Raw genomic sequence first — 27,596 nt, 5'->3', positions numbered from 1 at the left:
TAATTGATCAACTTGTATTTGTAATTGTAATTGATCAACTACAGTAATGTAGTTGATCATGTACATATTTATTCCAGGAACCTCTTGAATTCTGAACTCCTGAGGACATCTCTTAAATTCCTTAGTTTTCAGTTCAAGGCTTAACATGCCGCTATTTAGAGCCATATATTTAAGGCATAGAAATGGTGTATCTGGAAATAGTAATACATATCCCATTGTATAAACCACATGTAGCTAGAATCCAACCAGGATCTCACACATGCTCACAAATACAGTTAGGACTCAATTATCTACAGCCTGGCCAGGGTTTCCAGCCAGAGTCTAGAAAAAAGTCTCATCACTGGGATTACTCAAGTAAATGGCAGAAACCGATCCTTATGCTAGAACATATAACATCTCATTCTAGTTTCTAAGCATGAAGATGTAAACATGGTTTGACTTCTTCCTCACATTACTGGATATAATAGTCTTCCCCCAAACAATGTTACAGTAATACACAGAAAATCTATTAGTTTCTCTACCTGAGCATATTTTTTTTTAAATCTTTTTTTTTTAATTTTTTTAATTTTTATTTATTTACGATAGTCACAGAGAGACAGAGAGAGAGAGGCAGAGACATAGGCAGAGGGAGAAGCAGGCTCCATGCACCGCGAGCCCGATGTGGGATTCGATCCCGGGTCTCCAGGATCGCGCCCTGGGCCAAAGGCAGGCGCCAAACCGCTGCGCCACCCAGGGATCCCTGAGCATATTTATTTTAATGGTTCCTCTGGATGCCAACAAAAAATAAATAAAATGACTATAAATTTTTATGTAAGTATTTTATGTTGTGGGAAACAGAGGATGCTAAGTTATTTCTAGGACATAACACATAAGATCTGCTACCTATTCTTATGCCATCTGTGATATTCCTAATTTAAAATAACAAAATATACCATGTTGCTGAAATTCCTATAAATTCTTTCAATGTTGCATTGTTTAGTGATCTCAATGCTATGAATAAACTACCTGTATAGATGCAATACGTGGAATGTGCTCCAAACTATGTGACTTGCAGTTATTGTTTTTGGTGAAAATTAACTGCAAGTGTCATATTATTTTACATGAGTCTTTAAAATTTCATTCTATCTACAAATCTTACCCCAATACTGATTTTCCGGTTTCATCTGGTTTCCGCACTGTAAATGGACTCGGATCAATGCCAACAGTCTTAGGCATAAAGTCACTGGAGAAAGAGGAAAAGAAAGTCCATATGAATCGCTTTTCATCCAGATGATAATGGCTTCTGTTCAATTCACATTCTTATACCATGCCTTCTTAGCCCTCAGAGCTACTTATTCTGAGCCAAATGTTCAGGGGAGCTTAGGTGATCAAGGCCATAAAATCCCATGAACTAATGGCACCGGTAACTTCAATGCTCTCAGTCTTCACTGTGAATTTTCTTCATGATTATGAGACTGAGTGGTTTTGAATTAAAATTTTCTCTACTGGAATGGAGTTATACCTAAATTACTGCCAAGATGTATATGCTTTGTTTATATGTCACAATTACTTTTCAGGTAAAACTAAACTCATAAAACTAATGGCCAAACACTAAGCTGCTCAGTTTTACAGACAATGTTTTTATTACATTATACCACCCAGGGAGGCTGACATAATGATCAAAACACAGCAGAATGAAGTATCAGCATCTACCTCATTAAGCTGGGGTTAATTCATTAAAACACTGTTGGAACACTTTAAATAGAGACTCTTAGTTTACCACATACTAAGATAAGCTGAAGCTACTTCCACACTATGCAAGACCTACCTCCTGATTATTGCTGTAACCAGACTGAACTCCTCCTTATAGATGCCAAAAAGGTAAGAGAAGAGTCGCATGATTTATGCTGATGAGACTTATGGCTCTGGAAAGGATACTGCCCCCAGTGTGACCCATTACATTTTTTGAAGGAAAAGAAAGTAACATTGAATTTGACCCAAAATGCCTATTTGGCAGTTTGAAAATGCTATTTTAAAAACGTAAGTGGTTTAGTTTTTCTTTCTTTTTGAACATATATAGTTGATACTTATTATTGGGGAATCCGTATTTGAGAATTTGCTTGTTTCTAACATTTATTTGTAACCCCAAACCCAACACTCAGAGCTTTCACAATCACTTGCAAACATGCATGTGTAGAAAGGTGAAAAATTAGAGGAACTCAACAATGCTATGTTCTAGCTGACAGAGAGCAAGGCAACATTCTGGCTTCTTGTTTCGGCTCACACACTATAAACAAGTGTCCTTTCCATGGACTATTTACTGCCATGTTTTTTGCCTTTTTGTGCTTTTTGTTGGTAACCTTGTTGTCTCAAATGACCCCAAGCATACTGTTGAAGCTCTCTAGTGCTTTTAGGCCCAAGAAAGTTGTGTATTAGAAAGAAAATATGTGTATAGGAGAAGCTTTGTTCAGGTATGAGTTATACTGTTGTTTGCTATCAGTTCAATGTTAACAAATAGTGTTGACTGCTAGGAGCTCGATGTTAGTAAATCAACAATATATATTAAATAAGGCATTTTTAAACAGCAACACACGTAATATGGTTATGTATTGACTGGGTGATAAAAATATGACCAGAGGCTTGCCAGGAACCTAACCCTGTATTTCCCCCAAAGAATAATGGTTTAGTACTCTCTAATCCAGCTGTTGCAGGAACTTATTAGAACATAACTCCTGCAAATACAAAAATTAACTGTATATTCATATATGTATGACATCATTTATCCTTTGCTGGGTTGACATATTCTGGAAATGATAATAACCTTATGGTTACAACTTCTAAACTTTTTTTTTTTTTTTAGATTCTATTTATTTATTTACGACAGACATAAAGAGAGAGAGAGGCAGAGACACAGGCAGAGGGAGAAGCAGGCTTCATGCAGGGAGCCCGACGTGGGACTCGATCCCAGGACTCCAGGACCATGCCCTGGGCTGAAGGCAGGCGCTAAACCGCTGAGCCACCCAGGGATCCCCAACTTCTAAACTTTTAATAAGTTTAACTGAAAATCAACCAAGTAAAAATTCTAAACTTTCCATCTGAAACCAAACTAAAATATAGAGTGGTCTAGGAAGAAAAACCACAGAATGTGTTTCTACGTGTGCATTAATTTTAGGCATACGTGTATCACATTGGATGAAAATGTAAAATACAAAAATGTAAACTTCAGTATAAAATGTAATAATCAAAAAGTGATTTGCTTTGTCTAATTTTCTTATTCTAGTTTCATCACTTTTCTAAAAGATCCCAACAAACTCTGAAAAATGAAGTATATTAAAGAGTGATGGACCAAGATGAAGAGTCTGGAAACAATGTCACATGAATTATGAAAAGACAGAATGAAGGATATTTACCCTAAAAAAAATTAACACTGCTTCCTCAAATATCTGGAGGGCTGTCGTACAGAAAAGGAACCAGACTTGTCCTAGTCCTAATAAGAATTATAATATGATAGCTACAATGTACCTGTGACTTGGCTTGTATGTGTATGATACACATGCCCCTATCTACGTGAAAAAAGAAACTCAGATAAGTAAGATAATTTTCTCAAGGTCATACAGGTAGGCAGTGACTGATCTATGATTCACATCCCTACCTTTCTAGTACCAAAGACTATACTTTTTTCCACTAATTTATGCTGGCTCTTGATTTCTATGTTCAATTTTTAAAAGTGTGTTTATTCCAAATAACAAACTAGTATCAATGGGAGGCAGGTTTCAACTTACCAAAGGGAAGAAATGAACTCCAGCTGTCTAACACTAGAAGAGACTGCTTCCTATAGTGGGCTCCCCATCACGGTGGTTTTCAGAGGCTGTACAATCCCCACTAGTGGGCTTTTGGAACGGACTTATGTCAAAGCAAGATATGTCTATATAGACTAGGAAAACTAAAGTTCCTAAATCCTTAGTCAGGACACTCACAACATACCGTGCTGAGCTTGTCATAGCCAAGCAAAAGGTATCATCAAAACTACTCAGTTCGTACGGTCGGAAGAACTCGTTGTGGATGTCAATCTCTTCTTCGTATTTGTGGAATTTCTTCACTATCAACTTCTTTAAGTTTGCAGCACAGATAACTAAGAGAGATATGCCTGTTACTTGTAAAGTCTTTAGATTACATCTGGCGAACGAGGTTCAGCTCCTGCTCCTAGCACTCACACACTTGGGAGAGATGAGGTGTGTGCACAGAATATACGGTGCAAAGTCAAGTGTGACAAGCTCCAAGGAGGCAGGAGGGTCCCCTGAAGACAGGGTGGGAGCAGGCAGTTATTTTAGAAATCAAACTACTCAACTCTTTAAATTCCTTTTTTGCACTTAAATATGTACCCTCTGCCTTCTAGATAAAAATCATGCAGCTATTTCACTAAATTTTCCTTTATATTTCAAATCTGTTTATGGCCAATATTAGACCGTTAAAATCTTTTTCCTTTCTCCTAGAACAACAAATCTTCGCCATATGAGTTATGATTTTTCCCAGAATTTCAAGGTTATAAATACTTTTTAAAAATTAATTAATAATTTATTTAAAACTTAGTTTATGGCCTTTACCACCCAAAGTTGGAATACCTAACCATGACTAGATGGGAGTCTTTAAGTGGAAAGTTCCAGATTGGCAGTCAATCTTACTTAGTGCCCTTTCATAACTGGGAAAACTGGCTTGTTTAAGGTCAGGAGAATCAATAACAGCAGTACACTCTATTTAGAACTGAGCAATTATTTCAATTTGCAAATATCATTCGAATGTATTATACATTTAAGCTCATTCACTTAATATAAAAATTTTCTTGTCTTTCGACAAATTACTGAAATTAAATTTTAACCCTACTGACTAAAATGCACTTTTATATACACATCTGTGTCTTTTTTCACAGTTTAGATACAGGAAAAGTTTTTATTTCTCCTTGTGAATGGGTCTTCACTTCCTTCCCATTACCCTCAAATATCTAGAAATGTAATTAGTACTAATTTTAAATGGTAAACTAATATAGTATATCTATTAGACATTTAAGGGCCATACCTACTAACTATAAAACACAATACAAGGTACTGGCCTACTTAGATAAAAGAAGTATAACACAGTCTCCACACTTAAAAAGCTGTCTAAGATGTTACAATCCCCTAGTATAGCAGCAACATAAAACTGAGTAGTCATTCACGTCTTTTTAATGAAATATTATATGCAAAGAATTTAATGCTTCGAGTTCATTTAGGAATAATTCCAAAATACGTTGTTATAAAAACTAAAAGAGAAACAGTGTACCTACCTTCATCATATGGCAGTGGTAAATGTTTTATTACCTCTGGTGTCCACCAGTGAGTATAACTATAAAATTAAAAAAAATAAATAAAAAGGTTAAGAGGGACCAAACATAAATGCTGGTTTTCTACAATTCACTGAGTAAACAGGGTTTACAGAGTAAGATGCTGCCTCTATTTCAAAGTGAATTTTTTTCTTTTTAAAACATGTGTGTAAAGTTTTGGCATAAGAGGTCTTCAACATGTTTGTTTCTTTTCCAACACCTTTCTTGTTTCAACCATATCACAGATTTATGAAAATGCCGTGAACACATCTGAGAGTCAAGATGCTCTGATGTTACTTACTTTTAGCTAAAAAAATATTTGGGTATACTAAGCCAGACTCTAGGAGCTGCTGTTTACTTCTCCCCAGTGACTGTGCCTGCATTACTCTGCAAGCCAATAAGCAGCAGGACCTTTACCCAAGTTCTACAACCAAGACTCTCTTGCACATGGTTATATAAGAGCCAGATTTACTTTTTCCACTCTGCTCTGGGTATATGAGTCTGTGTGTTTAGTGAATTACAACAGCTAAGTAAAATCATTAAGTGAACGGAGAGTCCTAAAGAACAAATTCTCTTAGAAAATAGTAGAGGCCCTGTTAATCTTTAACTGTAAATATTCACTACTTGATTACAGAGGCCAGAGGGAGGCAGGGAATTTCAATCATCTGGATTTCTGCCAAAGGACTCATCTGCTGTGAGCAGAGAATCTGAAAAAAATCCTGAACTGCCCTTTCTCTGAACATTGAACTTAATTCTGAATCAAATTCTGATAAATTGGGCTTTTAGGATGAAAATGCTGTATCAAAGTTCATGAGCACTAGGAAGGAGAATGATGTGAAATGGTATATCAAAATGTATTAAAAACATAGATTTTCAAAAGGTTCAGGAAAAAAAGCCTATGACCAAAAATGCTAAAAAGAGAATTTTAAATAAATGAAAGGCTTTCTAAAAATAAAACACTGACATTACAATCTTGAATAATCCCAATTATGATGAATAGGGGCATTTAAATGAAACAGGCAACAGAGAGAACTCTCCTAAAGATGGCAAGTAGAATACATAACCAAAGATGATAGAAAAAAGGAATATGATGCCTAATGAACTGTGAGGGGGAAAGTGAGATAATAAAAGGAAAGGCTCTTCAAGTTTTGCCTGAGACCAAAGCTATGCTTTAGAACAGTGCTTCTCAAAATTCACTGCACAGATGAACACTTGGGAGATCCTGTTGAAGAACAGATTCTAATTCAGTAGGTGGGGCCTGAGATTCTGCATTGATGGTCAGCTCCTGCATTTTGCCAGAGGGGCTGGCCCTCATGCTGCTTTTTGAATAGGAAGGCTTTAGAACATGAAAAGAACACAAGAGGGTTATGCCTCCTGCTTGTCAATAATTCATTCAGTCTTTCAATCTTTACTGAGCGCCCACTGTGTGTCAAACACTATTCTACGTGTTAGAAATGTCACATTGAAAATAATGATAGAAAAAAGGGGAGCTGCTTAATTCCAGCACTATTTCTATCTTCAATAGTCATGAGAAGTTTCATGCAAGAAAGATAAAAACAAGAGAAGAGAGAAGCTTGTACAGTCCAAGAGATGGAACAAAGCAGCAGAGCACCTCTAAATCATTCAAGTGTCCTTGCTAAAAATGGGCAAAGGTAGTCTTGATGCTCAAAAGTGAGAGGGTAATAGATTCCACAAACTATACACTGGTGAGTGCGATGTCATTTCCTGCAAGATCGCCGAATCAAGTATTAAGTAGAGTATTAAAAAGATGGCCAGTGACTTCTATGAATCCACAACCAAAATATACCAGTCTAATCTCATTTGCATTTCTCGTAGGAGAATCAGACTGTCAGATCATAAGAATGAAAAAGCATAGACTAATCGCTTAAGGTATGTGTGTGCATGTGTGTGTGTGCATGCCATGTGTGCACAGGTGTAAATTCTATTTTGTAATCACTTAATCTTGGCAGAGGAGGAAAACAAAGAAGGTATCAGCTACCATATAAGAAGTTTCCTAAATAATGTTGCTCACAATTAACTTACCTAAGATAAAGAAGTAAACTTTCTAAAGAATGGGTTTAAACTCAGAATGTACCATGTGGAGAAAAAGAATTAAGAGATGATCTTTTCATGACCTGAAACAGGCACAGATATTTTTTCTGAATATTATTAAGCTGTTATTTCCCTAAGCAAGATAAAGCAACTTAATATTTTTTAAAAAGTCCAGCTTCTGTGGGTGGGTCTCAGAAGCACAGAAGCCCATGAGAAATACCTGTCCCAGGGAAGATGAGCTAAGATGGATGGAGGATGAGAGCCTCTGAGAGGACAACGCAAGATGCCAGAGATCTGGTGCCACTTCTTCCTTTGCATACAATGCCTAATCAGTCAGCTGCTCTCCTCTCCTTCGGTCCCTAGTATTAACAGGGTTCAATTCCACTGGCTTACTCACATAGGAAGGTTTGGGAGACTTAAAAAAAAGACTCAATTCCCCTAAATTGGGAGCCCTCTGAAATAACATATGGACTTTAGCAAAGCAATCAATACTTGTGAACAAGATACACAGATGTGGGCAGGAGGACAATATAGTTAAGTGAGGACAGCAGAGTAAGTTACAGCCATGTAAATAATTCCAACCACAAATTATGAAACAATGTTAAGGTAGAAGAAGTTGTCAGGTGGTGTCCCATAGGCCTCTGCCATCTACCTTATTCCAGTCAACATTTTTCATCAAGGATTTGTATGGGGATCAAGATGGCCAGCTGGTTAAATCTGAAGAAGCTGTAAATCTACAGGTAATAGTTAATAATAAAAAGAATACACATCTAAACCCCCTTTTGGGGAAGCAGGCAAAGCATATATGAACATGACCCAGAATGCTCAAATAAGCATACAAGAATGGTATAGATAAGGCATGGTGGCAGGACATGTTAAAAACACTCAGGAGTTCTAATGGACAGGAACCTCGGAGAGTCAACATTGTGACGGCACTGCTAAAAATAGCTAGTGCAATTTTATAGTTAATGATAAACACAGAGTATCCAGGACAAGAGGAATAATGGCTCCAATGGTCCCACAATATTTGGCACAAATCAGATCAAACTGTGACCATTACTGAACCCAGGTCTGGGTAGCACAGTTTAAAAAGAACATTGACATTGACTGGAAGCCCTAAGAGGAAAGCATTCTTAATCCCAGAGAGACTTGAAACCACAGTCTGTGAGGAACAGCTGAAGAGAGTGGGGCTGTTTAACCTGGAGTAGAAGAGATTCAGAGAAGGTATGAACTTGTCTTCAAATATTTAAGACTATGAAGTGGATAGGGAAATTGTGTTCTTTGGGTCTCAGTAGACTGGACTAAGATTAGTAGGTAGAGTTACAGAGCAGCAGATCTCAGAGTGATATGAGGAAGAAGTACATAAGCAGACTGTTGGAAAAAAACTGCCTCAACCAGACATGGCCCAGAGGACAAACCAGGACTAATCTGCACAGGCCAGATGACCTCTCCTGGGGAGACACAGAGCAAACTGACATAGCAGACAATGAAGAGAGCCGAGAAACCTCCCAACTCTGAGTCAATGAAGCAATTAATGCTTAATATCTCCAGACATCTTGGTGACATGATAAACACTAAATCAATAAATAGCATCTTAGATGATATATGACATATTAACCTAATTCAAAGAAAGCTTCATTTAGTGGTTCTAGGCAGATAAAAAAAAATGTGGGATTTTGAGTAATAGAAGCAGCTACCTCAAGAGGACCTGTTTTGGATAAACTCTAGTCAGAGCTACAATTATTCCACCTTCCCTTATCATTCAATAAAAATATATCACAACAAATCACTGGTAAACACAGTATAAAACATAGGACTGTCATCAAGTTTAGAAACACAAGCAAATATATGTAAAGTGTTTATTGATATTACATTATAATAAGTGATAAAATAATATTATCTAAGTTTCTAGATTTTATGGTCATCCTGTAAGATTTTGAATAAATGTCACAACTAGGGAATATTTTCTCCTTAAAGAATAATCACAGTACTGACATCTATCGCATTTACCATGTGCTAAGCATTTATATAAACCCATCTGATGCTGAGAAAAACGCACAAGTTAGATAGTATTATTATCTCTATTTTACTGATAATGGCCACTGAGACTTAGTTATGTAACTTGCCCATAGTCACAGCAATTTTAACTAGAGGCCATCTCTCTGAGCCTGGCAGCTTGAGGACTACGCTGATTCTGTGTCAGACCCAGTACTAAGTAGTCCCCACACATTTTCTCAATCCTCAAAATGACCCTGTGAGATGTACATAGTCATCTCCATTTTACAAATGAGGAAAAAAGATTTCCAGAGTTCAATAGGTCTGAGGTCACACACTGGCAGAAATTCTAGCTCAGCCCCACCCAACCCTGAAGTCCATGCTGTCACCCAGTTAACTGCCTCTGACTAAATTGTTCATTTTGGGGACACCTGGGTGGCTCAGTGGTGGAGCATCTGCCTTCAGCTCGGGGCGTGATCCCAGGGTCCTGGGATCAAGTCCCACCCACATTTGGCTCCTTGCAGGGAGCCTGCTTCTCCCTCTGCCTGTGTCTCTGCCTCTCTCTCTCTGTGTCTCTCATAAATAAATAAATAAAATCTTTAAAAAAATACAGATTAAAAAAATAAATTTTTCATTTTATTATAATATTAACTGTCACCAAAATAACCAGTATAGTCCAAAATAAAAACACTGAAATTTATTTTACAGGATCTGTAAGTACTATTTATGAGCGGTATCTTCTGTTGATAGCATGAACTAATTTTTGGAATTGTGACATTCTGGAGCAAAGAACCCACAAAAACAGGAGACCAAACCAACTGAGAGAGCCATATTATCTACTTTGATAAAACTTTATTTTCAGTGGCAGGCTTGCTGCTGATTCTTGCTGAATCATCTAACAAGCTGAATTATCTCAGTCAAGACACATTCTCTCTGCAACCTCAGTTTCCTTTTTTTTATTTTTTTTAAGAAAATAGGGACATAACAGCAGCTTCTTTTGATGCCACAAATAAGCTCCAACACCGCCTGCCTGTTATCAGTTACATAACTCAAGGTAAGCAAGTGGTTTAATATACACGTGTAATATACTAGCTAATTTGTGCAGCAGACAATTGAGTTTTGGCTGTTCCCAAGCTGTGTGTTAATAGCTTTAATACTTGAAGGTGAAACAAAATTTTGGAAAAATCACCCACATTTACCTATAGTCAATTGTATCACCATAGCTAAATATGGGTATTTACACTCATCTCTCATCAAATAAACATAATTAGTTCCAACTTTTTTGTCAGCAAGAATTCAGAGGCAATCATTTAAAGTGAAAATCAGCAGTGCTTCTTTAATAGGGAAGGAAACTCAAATAACAAGCTGGTTATTCCAACAATATGCACTTACCAGAACAAATCTGAGAAACAGAAACTCTGACACATCCCTAATATTCTAAGCACCCCGAAGTGACACAGAATTTGGTAACAGCTGTAACATCAGCACTTGCTAATTGTCCAGTTGCCTGTCCACACAATTAAGCACAGGCTGGCAGTGACCCCCATAGTATTTGGGAAGCACTGTTGCACAAAATATGGGCTATATTAAACTGATGCTGTGAGAAGAGCATTATGAGGGAACCTGACATTGTAGGCCTTTGAGCCGAATGCACCGGTCTCCAGCCTCCTAGGTGAGAACATTTTACTCGTGTGGCAAAACTCCCTATGTTAGTATGTGATGCCTCCATTAAAAGAAATGAAAGTCTTCTCACTAAACCCTCACGATGACTCTGGGAAATGTGTCCCATTGCTCACATTCACACATAAGGAAAATAAGGTGGGGAGAAGTTAAGTAACTAACCCAAGGTTACCCAGCTACAGAGTCAACCTGACCCTGAGGCTACACTACAGGTAAATACTTTATTTCTTTTGAGAATATTAATATCAACTCAACTGTCATCAAAATAACCTGAAATAGCTATTAACTCCAGAAAGCCCTGAGTACAAAGGGATATGGGAGTGGTATCTGCCACCAGAGTCACTGCTCTCATTTCCCGATTTTGCCAGGGTCACTAAGAGCTGGCTGTGTTTCTGGAAAGAAGGAATATTAGAATTCCAAAGTGATGCTGCTTGGACCCCTCACCTGAAAAATCAAAAACTGACTCCTTAAATGGGAGGGTTCCTTAACTTGCAGGAAGCACTCAGAAATAATGTGCATGGTTTGCTTTAGTGAAAGAGCTACAACTTACGTTCAGTGATGAAGTTCTGAAACTTTCTATCTTATGAAAAATGCAAACCCCCCCAATTATTAATGACAATTTCCCAGACCAGTATTAGGACACCAACAATACTGAATTCCTTATGGCAAATGTGTAGTAAAACTGGTGACTTTAGTAGTTTTTAGTAAAACTGGTGATTATTGCTCAAAAATGAAAGTATTTCATATTCAAAATAACACCAAATCTGAATTTCCATAGGAGACCAGGAAGAAAAATACCTTCTTCTTGTTGGTAAAAGCCTCATGGTATTTTTATGATGCAAATAAAAATCTGTCGGGAGTTCCCAGAGATGAGGCTTCCCTTCAGTGGGATGAAAAACTCCTAGAAAGAGATTAATGGAATCTTGTCTATCGGCATCTAAAAAGCAAAAATAGGCATTTTAGGAAACCACTACTGAGATATACAACTGAAGAGAATGTTTTCTCAGGAGGATGAGGGTACAACTGTGATTTCATAAAACACACCTTTGAAAATAATAGTATTTATACTTCAGAAGTCATGCACACACACAAAATCTAAAATAGTCACCAAGATTCTGAGCAGAATTAAAATCTTGTTTCAAACTGCTTCCTTTTTTGCTCCATTCCTCTCATAATCTAGAGGACAGTGAGCACATACTGCTTCTTGAATTTTGAGAGACTCTTAATCTTCAAGAACTGCCATCAGCCCATAGTGATTTTATTTTTAGGGTGACAAATTTTCACCATTCCTTAGTCTACCTGAAACAAATACATCTTCCCTTTTGTTACAAAGACAAGCAGAGCTGTGGGAAACAAACAAAATGATCCAACTGCTATCTGTATTCTGTTGCACAACCTAGAACAAGTTGCTCTGCATAGTTTCCACTTCTAATCCTTGAAAAGATATTCTCCATTTCCTTAGCAGAGACAATGTTTACCACATTTTCTGTCCTCCTCAGCTGTGGGTCTGGCCCATTCCCTTCTGTGTTTGACAATGAAGGTAAAGTGGGCACATGGATAACAGCCTCATTCTAACTATTCAATCACTCCGAAATTACTAGCTGCATATGTACATGTATCGTATTTCCTTCCTTTTTTAATTATATTTTGGTAAAAATGATGATGAACACTAAAGGGTCTCATGAAGCACCATCTCCCCCACACCCTAGTATCATCCTTCATTCTTTCCCTTCATTCTGCCTTCCATTCTTGTGTCAGAGCCCTGTTTATTCAAGTTTGGGGCTGACATCCACAATTAAATAATACCCTATTTCTGAAAATGAGCATAGAACTAAAAAGACAGCATAGTAGAAATGACTGCTTTCAAAACAAGAGAACATTACCATAACATCAGTCTTCTTCCAATAGCTACGGTGAACATAGATATTTCTGAAATTAGCAACACTGTTCTCATTGGACTATTTGGTCATTTCAGCAAAAGCAGTAAATGAAATATGGCACATCAAACATGTATTCGCATTATTACTTTTTGACAGGAAGTGTTCCATTAAAGTAGCATTTACTTTTCAGGCCAAAAGTAATATATAAAAGGAATGTGTTTATATGGGTAATATATTTAGGGCCTTTTTGCCACTTTTGAGAGAAAACAAGTACTAAATGATGCAGACATTATCACCTCAATTTGCATTCTCCTTAAACAATACAAAAGTAAACATACCGCTTTTTAAAAAAGACCTTTCTTTCTTTCTTTCTTTCTTTCTTTCTTTCTTTCTTTCTTTCTTTCTTTCCTTTCCTTTCCTTTCCTTTCCTTTCCTTTCCTTTCCTTTCCTTTCTTTTCTTTTCTTTTCTTTTTTTTCTTTTCTTTCTTAAGAGAGTGTGTGTGAGCAGGGGGAAAGGCAGAAGGAGAGGGAGAGAGGGGGATCTCAAGCAGACTCCTCACCAAGCAGGGTGCTCAATGTGGGACTTGATCTGAGAACACTGAGATCTTACCTGAGCTGAAACCAAGTGTCAGATGCTTAACTGAGCCACATAGGCACCCCCCCATATTGCTTTTATTAGTAATTACATGGCACTTAATAATTCATAATATGCAGGACCTCAAGATATCTTAATACTATCTTGAGAAGCTTTTCGTTTTTTCAGTCATGTTTTCAAGGAGTCTTTCATCCTTTAAACCTCATAGTTGCTTCCTTTAAGTTTTAGCTAGTATGATAAAATGTGAGATGTGAGAAGTAATCAAATAAAGGATATTCCTTTGAAGGATCATAATGAAGACTTGCTGAATGTGCTGCTGTTTCCATAAATATATATCTATGATGCATATGGTCATTATAACTAAGGACTCCAAGGCCAATTTAAGGAACCTGAGGATATTTTCCTGGCTACTCTTGACTGCAAATAAGACAACCACCCTTAGGAACACAGTAGAACTTTGAATATGGACAAGAGCTTGAAACAGGTGGGTTCTTTGTAGTTATGGATAACAAGAGGGCAATGATTACCTATCTTGGTTTTTTTTTTTTTTTTTTTTTTTGATTACCTATCTTTGTACTCAATCATGCTTTAAAGGAAAAAAGAGTAATGTACCATTCACACTCCACTCAAATAGCTAAACACTAACCAGTTTTATTATGTATGTATTAAATAGATTAGGCTTGAATGTAACAATTCTTATTTTTAGTTAGCAAAAAAATATTTTAGAACTAGAATATTTATTATTCTAATATTAAATTAAGTTTGTGATGAAGTGGCCTGTGAAATTAGTAATGGAAAGGAATATTATTCAATAAATAGTACTGTTTAACTATTGCAGGGGAGGGAACAATAAAGAATTAGATCCCTACTTCATACTATATATTGAAATAAATACCAATTAATATAAGAAAGACAAAGATCAACACCCTAATAGAAAAAGAGAAACATGGAATTTTTGAAAGAAAAAAAACAGAAATAGACAACAAACATACCAAAATTCAACTTTATGTTACCAAACAAATGCAAATTAAAACAAAATACCATGTTTTACCTATTTAAGGTGGCAAATACTTATCAAAATGGGCACTTCCATACTCTGCTGAGGGGATATTAACTGTGATACAGTATCCTTTTTCTAAGTCAATTTGGCAACACAGGTGTTACTTGCTTTCTGAAAGTCTGCATTATGCCACTTTGCTTGGGAAAGGCCTACATTAGTACCTGTTCATGTTAATGGAAAGAAATCTGAAGAGGATTTTAACTTTTATGGAAACAGCTATTACTGTAGTAATGTAGGTCTTTCCTAAAAGCAAAGTGGTATAACTCAAACTTCTGGAAAGTGGGAGATATTCTTCCCTTTATGCCATTTCAGCTTACCAAAGTTTCCGTGAGATATGTATATGGGTGTGTGTGTGTGTGTTTTTCCTGTCAAAAAGTAAATACATATATATGTATATGTATTTATATATATATTTAAAAATGTGTATGTATAGATATGTGTGTGTGTATATATATAAATATAAATATAAATATATATTTTTTTATATAATAAAAAAGGGCTTTTTTATATAGTTAAAGCCCTGAAAATATCCACACTCTCTGACCTAAAGTATGCTTCTGGAATTTCCCATAAGATAACATCAAAGATATGCAAAAAAAAAAAAAAGTATATGTTTAAAAATGTTTAAAAGGAATCTAAATGTAAAATAATAACTAAATTATGATATTTCTAAAGGACAGACTACCATAGGCTACTAAAAATCATGTTGTAGAAGAATATTTAAGGTCATAAAGATTACTCACATTATCTAAAGGGCAAAAGCAGAATATAAATATTATGTGTATGGAAAGATTATGTTCTCCTTAATATGAACGAATGGCTATCTCTGGAAGGTGAAGGTTATATGATTTAATTGTGACTATTCTACGCTTTCTATAATTCACATATCTTACTTTCATATTTGAAAAGAAGAACTGCCATACATTCATTCACCCAAGAACCTACTATGTTCTGTACTAGGGACATAGTAGTACACAAGCCTGACTCTGGCTCTGGGGTGGGGCTTACATTCCAACTGACAAACAAAAATACATATAAGGAAATAATGGACAAGGCACATTCAAGGGATGTAAGTTCTATGAAAACAATTAAAAGAGAGTGACATGAGAGCAAAGGGAGAGGATGAGGACACTTAAATTGGGTAGCCAGGGCAGGGGTAGAGGCTGCAGTATCTGAAGAAGTAACACCTGAAGTGTAAAAATGAGAAAGAGGTGGTCACATAAAGCTCTGGGTGCTCTGCCCATGCAGAAGGACAAACAAACACAAAGCCCAGAAGGAGGAAGAAACTGGGCAGCTCCAGGACCAGGAAGGAGGCCAGGGAGGCTGGAGGGCAGTGGATAGGGAAATAGCCACATTAGAGACAGATGGGGCCTGGGCATGCAAAGTTTTGTAGGTCACCATATAGAGTCATATTTTAAGTGCAATGGAAAGCCCTGGAAGGGTTTTTAAAAGAGGCACGTGATGCTATCTGACTTAAGCTTTTTGTTATTGTTGTTTAAGATTTTATTTATTTATTTGACAGAGAGAGAGAGAGAGAGAAAGCATAAGCAGGGGGAGCAGCAGACGGAGAGGGAGAAGCAGGCTCCGCACAGAACAGGGATCCCAACATGAGACTCAATCTCAGGACCCTGGAATCATGACCTGAGCCAAAGATAGATGCTTAACCAACTGAACCACCCAGAACCACCCAAGTGTCACTATCTGACTTAGGTTTTGAAAAGATCCCCCTGGCTGCTGTGCAGAAGTGTGGAGGTAGAGAGCTGAGTCAGGACTTGTTCAGACAAGAAGTAACCGTTTCTTGCACCAGCACAGCAGCAGTCAGGATGAAGAATAGCAAAAGCATTTAGGGTGTACTTTGGAGGCTGAGACAACGAGATGCACTGAGAGATGGGACTGGGACAGTGGGGCTAAGTAATGAAAATATAGGAATAAGGGTTGATTCCAAGGTTTCTGAACTGAGTGATAGGTACTGAGGTGGAAAAAGCAAGTGGAGAAACAGGTTTGAGTCGGTCAGGAGGTTCTATCTCAGAAATGATCAGTTTGAGATTCTTATTAGATCTCTATGGTAGTAAGAAATTTGGGCCCGAGACCTTTCCTTCCTAGTGTCATACCCATAAATATTTTCTATCACATGGCAAAAGGGACTTTGCAGATGTAATTGAGGTTACTAATCACTGACTTCAAGAAAGGGCAATTATCCTGTATTTTCTGGGTGGGCCCACTGTAATCACATGAACCCTTCAAAGGCAAAGAGGAAAGTAGAAAGGAAGGTGGAAAGATTGAAAGCACAAGAAGGATTCAATGTACCACTGCTAGCTCTGAAGATGGAGGGGCTACAAGTCAAGGAAGGCAAGCAGCCTTTGGGAACTGAGAATGACCCCCAGCCAACAGCCAGTAAGGCCACGGGGACTTCAGTCCTTTACCTGCACAGGATTCTTCCATCAACCTGAATGAGCCTGAAAGCCTCCAGGTAAAAGCCCAGGTTGGCCGACACTGACTTAACTTTGGCTTCTTTCGACTCATTGTCTTCATTTTTACCAGCCTTGTGAGACCCTAAGCAGAGAACACAGCTGAGTAATGCTGTGCCCAGACTTCTGACCCACAGAAACTGTGACATGAGTGTTGTTTTAAGATGCTAATTTTGTGGTAATTTGTTATAGAACCTATAGAAAGCTAACACAGTATTCAAGAAGAGAGGCTAGCTAGGTGGGCTTTTGGATAAATGAGTCCAATGTTCAGTAGAGAAGTCAAGGTTAGAGACGCAAAGGTGAGTTGTTAAGTGCATGGTATTTATGAGCTGGATGAGATGCCCTATGGTATAAGTGTGGAGAGAAAAGAGAAGAGGGTTTAGAAATGGGGCTGGAGACATCAATAGGGAGATTGAGTGAGATATCACAGAAGCGAGTTTCAAGAAACAGGGGGCGGCCACCTGTGATAAGAGCTGATGAAAGGCTGAGCAAGATGAAGACAGAGAAGGGACCAGTGAATTTGGCGATATGGAGTTGGTTGGTGATTTGGATGACCACAGGTTCAGTGGCATGACAGGGCAGATGCCTAGTGAAGCAGGTGGAGAGAACAGGCACACAGAGAACTCAAGAAGTTTTGCTTAGGAACGCAAAGGAAAAGGACTGTCGCTGGAGGGGGATGTGGGACTGGGGATGGAAGGAAAGGTCAGAGGGAGAATACTAAGGAGTGCTTTCATGCTAATGGAAATGAGGCAGTGGAAAAGGGGAAACCGACGATGTGCAGGAATGAGAGTGTACTTACAGGGAAAGCATGAAGGGACGGGATTCAAAGCATGGCGGAGGGGAAGGCCTAAGATGGGACAGGGCTACTCCACTCATTGTCATCCAGTAGAGAAACTACAGGTACAGGTAAGGACAGGCTCTGCATTGGGAGGGAAGATGAAGAGGAAATTCAGCTCCATGACGTGTTCTCAGTGATGTACAAGCAAGGCCACCAGCTGAGATTGGGGTGTTGTGGATTTTAGAAGACATGAAATGGTCCTTTTGGAAAGTGGTCATTTCCAAATAGTCCCTGCCTAGTATGAATATACGTAAGAAATGCAGTAAGACTGGAAGGCTGTTTTGAGTGTCCTTTGGAGAGCTGCAGGCAGTTTAAAGTGAGAGTAATTAGCTGCAACTTTTTCTTTTGCCACGTTTAACTGCTTTGGTTGCAGGAGAGGCGAATAATTATTGTTACTTAAAATGTTCTTAAAACATTTTGCCTAGTGTCTTCTTCCTGCTAGAGCCAAACCCAGCTCATCTACTCTAAACCTGCTGTTAGAAGCATGACTTGAGAAGGCTGTCTCACTAGTCTTGATAAACTAAAATCTCTTCCTCTCTTGCATGCCCCTGTTCCAGTGGTGAGCAGAGTGGCGGGGGGCGGGGGAGGGATACCTCCCACTACCTTACAGCACTATCATAAAGCTGAGTGATGCCACCTCCACATGTTTCCCATGTGTGGTACGCTTTGCAGTCTTTACCTTGTAAACTTTTCTTTTTTAAAATCTCTGTTTGAGAAAGACATGATTCCCCTCCATGCATGCACACACATGCACCACAATTTTAAATTGCACGTGTGTGTATGTATGCATGTACACAGCAGATCTATTATTAACTGCTGGACTCCTATAGCTTTTTTCTTTTTTATATTTCTTATAGTAGGATTTAAATTCAGTAAGTTTCAATAAGAAAATTCAGTTTACCAAAATGTAAATGTAAATGTAAAAAAAAAAAAGTTAGGTTAACAAGGTGCTTCAGGCAGTTATAATTATAAAGCTCTTCCTAACATCTGAAGGGAGTACCTAGGTATCCCTTCTTGTTGGCCGATGTAACCAACTATGTTAAAAACCAAAGGTACTTCTTAAAGACAAACCTCAAAGCATGTTAATAATGTGAAGCCTCAAGAATGTTTTTTTAAATGATCATGTAAGAGACTCAGATAGGTTGCCTATACAGATAGGTTGCCTATACAGCAATAATCAGTCTATACAAACCAATGATAAAATTCCTAACAACCTAGGGCAATAGAAGTAAAAATAAAGAAATGGGACTATATCAAGCTAAAAAACTTTTGCACAGTGATGAAAGTCATCAACAAATGAAAGACAATCTACTGAATGGGAGGAGATATCTGCAAATGAAATGCCCAATACCAGGGTAATATCCAAAATATATTAAGAACTCACACACTCAATATCAAAAAAAAAACAAAAAACAAAAAAAAACAAACCAAACAACTGATTGAAAAATGGGCAGAAGACCTGAAGACACACTTCTCCAAGGAAGGTATCCAGATGGCCAACAGACACATGAAAAGTCACTCATCATCACTAATCATCAAGGAAATGCAAATCAAAACCACAATGAGACATTATCTCATATTTGTCAGAATGACTAGTATAAAAAAAGCAAAACAAGAAGAAACAAGTGCTGGTGAGGAATCAGAGAAAAAGGAACCCTTGTGCACTGTTGGTGGGAATACAAAATGGTGTGGCCACTATGGAAAAGAGTGTGGAGGATCCTCAAAAAATTAAACCTAGAACTACCATATGATCTGGCAATTCCACTTCTAAGTATTTATCCAAAAAACCCAAAAACACTAATTCAAAAAGATGTACCTCTATGTTCATTGTAGCATTATTTACAATAGCCAGGATATGAATGCAACTTGAGTGTCCATCAACAGGTGAATGGATAAAAAGATGTGGTATATGTGTATGTACACACACACGCACACACACACACAATATTACTCACCTATAAAAAAGAATGAAATCTGGATAGACCTAGCGGGTATTATGGTAGGTGAAATAAGTCAGACAGAAAGACAAATATTCTATAATTTCACTTACATGTGGAATCTAAAAAATAACACAAATTAACAAAATAACAAAACAGAAACAGACTCACAGATAGAACAATCTGGTAGTTTCTAGAAGAGAGAGAGAATTGGGCAAATTAGGGGAAGGGGATTAAAAGGTACAAACTTCCAATTACAATTAAATAAGACATGGGGTTGCAATATATAACATAGAAAATATAGTTAATAATATTGTAACAATTTTGTATGGGTAACAGATAGTAGCTAGATTTACCATGATGATTACTTCATAGTATATATAAATGTTGAATCACTATGTTGTATACCTGCAACTAATATAATATTGTGTATCAACTAGATTTCAATGACACAAAACACTCTCAGGTGTCCTGTTTCCCCCGTGCCAACAAAGTAGTGCCAATCTTTTTGATCTTTGCTGATGCATGAAGTGGTACCCTACTATAATTTTATTTTTCTTATTATGCATGAGGTTAAACATCTTTCATATGTTTAGAATCTATTTCCATTTCCTTCCCTATGAACTATATGTATATGTGTCTTTCGCTCATTTTTTCTGTTGAAATACTGGTCTCTTTATATTAATATATAAATATTTCTAAAGGAAATTAGCATTTTTTGGTAGGTTTCAAATTTCTCCCTAGCTTATCTTTTGACTTAATTTGCTTTTGCCTGTCAACATTAAATTTTTTTGGTAACAAGGGGGAAAAAATTCCTAACAACCTATTTTCAAGTATTTTCCTGAGGAATAACATGAGGAGGTTAAGTTTTGTAAAATTATCTTGATTGCTTTAATGAAGATGCTTCCATAATTATTTTATCATTATATGATATCCACTGTAATTTTAAAATAAGTTGTATACCCCGATGACATCATGCTTCTCAAAATAAAGTCTGTTTTAGCCACATTATTCATAAAATAATTGTTTTCATAGTAGTTCCCCCTTTCAGTTGACCACAATTCTGCTCTACCTTTCCATTATGTGCATATTACACTTTTTCACAACCATCTTCTATCTTTTCATAGTCCTCCTTGGTTTTTAATGATGTACAGCTCCATAGTCATTCTCCCTGTCCCCTCGTATTATTTAAAAACACTTTACTTGGTCCTTATCTGTCAATAATGATTCCCATCACAGGCACAACATAGATGATAGAGGCAGAGAGTGGATGTTCCCTCTCCCTCAGGGCAGTTTTCAACATTTTCCATGGTAACTCACCCCCAGAGAGATACGTACTTGTTGGCACACAACTTACACAAGTGTTAACAGGTTGAACTGTATCTTCCCAAAAGATATGCTGAAGCCTTAAGCCCTGGGACCTGTGCATGTGACCCTATTTGGAAGTTGAGTCTTTGCAGATATGATCCAGTTAAGATGCAGTCACCCTACATTGGGCAGCCCATAATCCAGTATGACTCATGTCCTCACAAGAAGAGAGAGACTCACAGAGAAAATGCCATGTAGACAGAGACACAGGGAGAAGATGTCAGGCAATGTTAGAGGTAGAAATTAAAGTGCTGCAGTTGTAAGCCATGGACCACCAGAAAGTCTCAGAAGCTAAGAAGCCAGTAAGGATCCTCCCCCGGAGCCATCGGAGGGAGCATGGCCCTGCTTATACCCTGATTTTGGACTTCCTGCCTCCAGAACTGTGAGATTAAATAGATTTCTGCTGCTTCAGGCCACTCAGTTTGATTTTGTTACAGAAGCCCTAAAGAAACTAGTTCAACAGAGCATAGCCAGTAAGAATGCCTTTAGAAAGATAACCTTAATTACTGTTTTAATTGGTAAAAACAAATGAAACCAATTATAATTTGTGTTTTGCTGATTGATAGTAATTAATTACTTCTAACTCACATTGTAGCCAATTTGAATACATCAATACATATTAAGGTCTTCACTGGGAGCCAGAGCCTAGTATAATAAAGGATGATGGAAATACATAAATATTTTTACTTTAGAAATCCAGAATTTAAACTTATGCCACAGGCCAGAATTCCTAAATTCTATTTCCCTAACTCTCAAGTTTTGCTTGGATTACTATACTTTGAGTTTTAAGTTTTGAATCCAGCTCAAGGAGTCAGGCATAGACTATCTAAATACTCTTAAGGTCCATAGTGGACTCTGTGGTTTATGTTACACGTTGAGCTAACTCAGAATACTATGATGGGCTCATGATTTCAAAATAAATAATCTGAACAGACTAAAAGCATTGCTGATAGGCTACCTGCTCTGAGGCTGGCATACTTAGTCCTATCAATTTTTTAATTTTAGGAAAGGAGGAATTGGGTAAAACAGAGGTAACAAATTAACTCATGCATTTATTAGTTTATCCCACATATATTTTGTGTGCCAAGAGCAAAGGACTGGGGACCCTGGGGTGAAGAAGCCACACATGGGGCTCTCAGGTCCCATGGCAGGAACTAATTGCACAGGTAATGATTTAACCACACAATTGCACTACGTGCTACAATGGAAAAGCACAGAACACCATGAGAACAAACACTGGAGGACTTTCTTTGAGGAAGTTAATTAAAGTACAGTGAGCTCTAAAGGTTGGCTAGGAATTAGAAGACTGCAGTCCTGTATTCCAATGGGTGGACCAACATGCAGTTAAACCTGTGGCAGAAGCAGCCTAATTTATTCAGGAAACTGTGAGAGGGTCAGTGTGTCTGGAGAGTAGCAACAGAGGGTAGGAATGGAGTAAATGACAGGACATCGAGGTAGGCGGGGCCTCTAGATTGCCTTGTACTTCCCTCCCACACCCACCAGGCTAGCAACCAGTCTCTGGCTCTTCCACAATGTATGAACAGGGAAGGTCTTAACTTGATATGGTGAGCTCCAAGGTGGACTCTATGACCCACCCCCCTCCTGGTCTTCGCACCTTAGAATGATACTCTCTGCTATGGGGTGAACTGTCTTGCCCAAAAGATACATTGCAGCCCTAACCCCAATACCTGTGAATGTATAATTGTATTTGAAAATAGGGTCTCTGCTGATGGAATCAAGTTAAAATGATGTCATACTAAATTAGGATGGGCCCTAATGCAATAGGTAAAGTGTCCTTGTAAGACAAGGGAAATCTGACACAGACATAGACACATGAAGGAAGGAGGCCATGTAACCACGGAGGGAGAGACTGAGGTGCTACAGCTGCAAGCCAAGAACACCAAGGAATGCTGGCAAACTACCAGAAATTAGGAAGAAGTGAATAAGGTGTCTCACTTATTGGTTTCAGAAGGTGACTGGCCCAACAACTTGATGTTGGACTTGTAGCCTCCAGAATAGTCTCTATTGTTTTGAGTCATCCAGTTTGTGCTATTTTGTTACAGCAGCCCTAGCAAACTGACACAGATTTCCCTTGTGTGGGGCTGGGATCTATGATTTGCTTCTGAACAATGGGATATGGGAAAGGGATGCACCATCACTCCCACAATTACAAGACTCTCTTGCTAGCAGACTCATTTCTAGAGACTCACTTCCCCTTGCTGGCTGCAAAGAAGGAAGTTATTAAGAGTCCTACGGTCACAGAAAACTACAAGGAACTGATTTCCACCAACAAATAGGCAAGCAGGGAGTAAATCCTTCCCTAGTCAGACCTCCAGATGAGACCACAACCTGGCTGACATCCTAACTGCAGCTCTGTAAGACTCTATGCAGAAAATCCAGGTAAGCTGTGCCTAGACTTCTGACCCATGGACATTGTAGAATAATAAACGCATGTTGTCTCAGGCTGTCTTTAGTAATCTGTTACACACCATCGAAAACTAACACATTTGTATTGCAGCATAGCAAACTGACTTTGTATTCTCTCTGGGAATGGAAAATGCTGAAAGCTCACTCTTATGGGTGCTTTCATGCATGCTTCAGAAGTTCCCATCATAGGGACTCTCTCACAGTTTCCTTGGTGTGGACCAAGCATCTTTTCCTATCAGTATCTTAAAACTCCTTCCTGAAGAATGCAGTGATCACCTCCTGGTTCTTGCTGCTAGGGGTCCTGTGGCCAGGACTGAGGTCAATCCCATGCTAGCACCCTCCCTCATGAAGCCTATGTCTGGTCACCAGTAAACACTCAAAGATCCTTTGGCCCAACCACATCTAGGAGGGCAGGCCATTCCCAACATAGCAGCCCTCTCTTCAGCCCATCCTCTACTTTGGTTTGCTATGCAGCAACCCAAGGTTAACAGCTCCAGGGGGTCTATCCAAGAGCAGAATATGAGGATTCGATCTGTGATATCTATTATGCTGGAAATTCTATCAGGATGGTGGCAGCAGAAGTACCATTTTAACAACTTGTTACTTTCAGTACTCACAAGTCACAAAACAAGATATAATTTAGTGTTAATGCTATTATTCATTTCTAGTTGACATTTGAAAAATTAGCTTGTCAAGACTATGAACCCTGTTTTAAAAAAATAATGATTAAGTACCCTCAAACAAATTTATCTATGGATTGCAATGTGACAGAAGCCAAGGAATCAAAGTACTTTGCATTGCTGGGTCGTCTGGGTGGCTCAGTTGGTTGAGCATCTGCCTTTAGGTCAGATCATGATCTTGGGGTCCTTGGATCAAGCCCTTCATTGGGCTCCCTTCTCAGCAAGGAACCTGCTTCTCCCTCTCCCTCTGTCCCTCCCCGCTCACTTGTGTTCCCATTCTCTCTCTCTCTCTCTCTCACAAATAAGTAAAATCTTTAAAAAAACTTTTTTAAGTATTCTGCTTTATTTAAAATCTATTATGGGTGGCAAAATGCAAAACTGCACTATTTAAAACACAAAGTTCATTCCTTTATTTATTGAACAAATGTTTATTGAGTACCTTCTAAGCAAGATTCTATTCTAAACTTTTAAAATAAGTAATTCAGACTTTACTTATAGTGACTACTTAAAAAAAGTGTATGTATAAGAAGTAAAATGCGTATCAGGTTAAGTTTTAGAAATGCTTATTATTCCAGAATTACCTGAAAAGGCATTGCTGTAATATCTAGACAGGGTCTGCATGATATCTTTTGAGTGCTGGGTCCATGGTGCTATCTTTCTGTAGGTTTTTACACGATGAACAAGTTGAGAACCACCATACTGAAGGGACAGGGTATCCCCATGATCTTCATAGAGTTCCTCAAATAACCTAAACCATAGAAAAGCAAACATTAAAAAAATTTACCAAAAGCATTATACATGTTGTTCACTTAGCCACATATGAATTCCTATGAGCCTGTCAAGGAGATTCTTGATGATAAATGCACATGCAAAATACATGCTATAGTAATAGTCTAATAAGTACCAAAGTCCTAGAAAACACTAACATGGAAGTGGGGGCACTAAAAACATAGCCCACCAAAACCAGACCAAAGTGGTTCTAACCTTACTGAAAGAGTCCTATATTCAGCAGTCAGATCAATTTACCTCCCACAACAGAATTTTCTACCTTTCTGAAAAAAGGACATGCTCTTGTCACTGACAGATAAACCATATTCTTTTCTAAAAACACGTTTGAATCTTGTATTTCTTCAGGTGCCTGTTAAAATTTTCAGTGCTGTGATATCTGTGGATCTGGCCATTTGGAAGCTGATCATTTTCCTCAACAGAGCCTTTATGACTATCTCAGATGACCAATAACAACAGTCACTGTATTTTTAAGAAATTGCACTTCATGCAGTGCCATAGATCCAATGGACAGTGAAGAAACAGTAACCTTTAATAAAGAATCAATCTTTTACATGTTTTATAATTTTAATTTTAATTTTAATTCACATGACTTTTTCTTTTTAATGCTCTCTGGATTTGTTTTTTTGTTTTTTAAGATTTTATTTATTTATTTATTTGAGAGAGAGTGTGTGCATGAGTGGGGTAGGGAGGAGTAAAGAGGGAGGAAGAGGAAGGGGGAAAGAATCTCAAGCCAACTCCTTGCTGAGCAGAGAGCCCAACTTGGGGCTCAATCCCAAGACCCTGAGATCATGACCTGAGCCAAGGACCCTGATCATGACCAGGTGCCCTTGGATTTGTTTTTTAAAAAACCCACTAGTCTATATTTGTCTAAGGCACTCTGGATTTCTCTAAAGAGCACAGTACTTACTGATAATTAACACAAACAAAAAATAACAAAAACCATGGCAATAACATGGCAACACAGGTCTTTGATAGAAATATTACAGAATTAATTTGAAAGAGGTCTTTTAGCAATATAATTTTTGAGAAGCTAAAAGAAACAAGTTCACAGAAGTCATTATTATTAATCAGTTTTGCTTTCTGTTATTACCAGCATTCAAAAGGCAGAAAATAAGATTTACCTAACTGCGTCTGTATCAAACTGTAGATTAGGCTTGTCGATCAGTCCCAAGGAGTACAGCTGATAAGCCAGAGCACATTTTCCCACCATAAACTGTGCTGTGTTAGTGCGGTCTAAACAGTCTACACAGTTGGTTCGAAGAACACCAGTCTAAAGAGAAATAAGTTAAGACTTTCACCCATTATTCAGTGACCAAAACTATTATCTCACTTTAGATCTCTTTTCTTAAAAAATAGAAGAAAAGCTGTAGGCAGGGTATTATTCCTGAACAAATAAGGAAGAACAGTATAAAAGGTTATATTTGCTGCTCACTTAATATTGATGCAATGGCATCATTACATCTTCTAGTCTATATTTGAATTTTCTCCCTGAGTTTAAGATAAAACAGCTAGCTAACATTTTCCACATGTACCAATTAGTAAAGTATATGTATTTTTTTGATATATCTCCTATATATTGGTATAGACCAAATATTCAGTAGTTGAGGTCATATCTTTCTGGAGCATTATTAATATATGTATAAGTGATTATTTCTGGCTCATTTTCCAAAGTGGTTCTAATTTATTCTTTTCCCATTTCTGTTAATGTTTTGATTTTCAAGAATAAAATTTATAATGCATAGAAAAATCCACAGGCCATTATTATTTTGGCTGCACATCATTTGCCAGTTAAATACTAGCAGTTAGGCTTTTAAAAATCATTCCCAAAGAGTTAATAATTTTGCATTAAATAAGAAGTATCTCTTTCTCATGGATGCTTTCAGAAAACATCATACACTACAAATACAGATTCTTTTTATTATTAATATAGTATCATCTATACCTGCAGGCGACCAGTGGGAATCACACATCCTCCTAGTTCATTCCACCTGTGTTTAAAAATAGATGTTTAAAAAAAAATAAAAAAATAAAAATAGACGTTTAAGAAAAATTTTAACAGCATAATCTATATTCATTTTTTGTTCTAGCTCTTTATAAAGAATCAAAGTAATAGGCCTGAGTGCACCAGAATACTCAGCTGATTCTGTTTACTTTCATTCTTTCTGGTAAGTGACTATACAAATAACCGAGATGGAGTGCTATCCATGCTCTCTTTCCTCACAGGGAACCCAGGAAAGAAGCATTTTAACTTGCCCCCGTGTCCCACACTCAGGCATTTGTCACCCATGTTCAACCAAAATCTCTCTCGCTTTAATTTAAGGCCATTTCCTGTTTGGTTTCTACAGACATGAATAGTAATTGCAGGGCATCTTTCTAATAAAATCTTCCAAGTCTTATCCTTCTCCCATCAATATTAAGATTCTCTACTTCCTCCAGCATCATTTCGTGGAGCTTTGTTGCATTGGTTGGTTGTTTTTGCAGACCTAATTATT

The 27,596-nt window shown here is 37.7% G+C and overlaps 1 protein-coding gene across 1 annotated transcript in view; it reads right to left on the bottom strand.

Annotated features, from left to right (window-relative positions):
• Nucleotides 1-27,596, bottom strand: part of FIG4 (FIG4 phosphoinositide 5-phosphatase) — a 123,403-nt gene that overhangs the window by 43,800 nt on the left and 52,007 nt on the right. Inside the window, exons 13-19 of the mRNA NM_001114625.1 lie at nt 27,047-27,092; nt 26,226-26,374; nt 24,897-25,063; nt 11,861-11,999; nt 5,300-5,358; nt 3,964-4,111; nt 1,139-1,222 (exon numbers count right to left, since the gene is read on the bottom strand). Coding sequence (NP_001108097.1) covers nt 1,139-1,222; nt 3,964-4,111; nt 5,300-5,358; nt 11,861-11,999; nt 24,897-25,063; nt 26,226-26,374; nt 27,047-27,092 — 792 coding nt within the window. The remainder of the gene's footprint in view (nt 1-1,138; nt 1,223-3,963; nt 4,112-5,299; nt 5,359-11,860; nt 12,000-24,896; nt 25,064-26,225; nt 26,375-27,046; nt 27,093-27,596) is intronic.

The sequence above is a fragment of the Canis lupus genome, chromosome 12, assembly GCF_011100685.1.
Source record: "Canis lupus familiaris isolate Mischka breed German Shepherd chromosome 12, alternate assembly UU_Cfam_GSD_1.0, whole genome shotgun sequence".
Lineage (NCBI taxonomy): Eukaryota > Metazoa > Chordata > Mammalia > Carnivora > Canidae > Canis > Canis lupus.
This window is presented reverse-complemented; position numbering and strand designations above follow the sequence as displayed.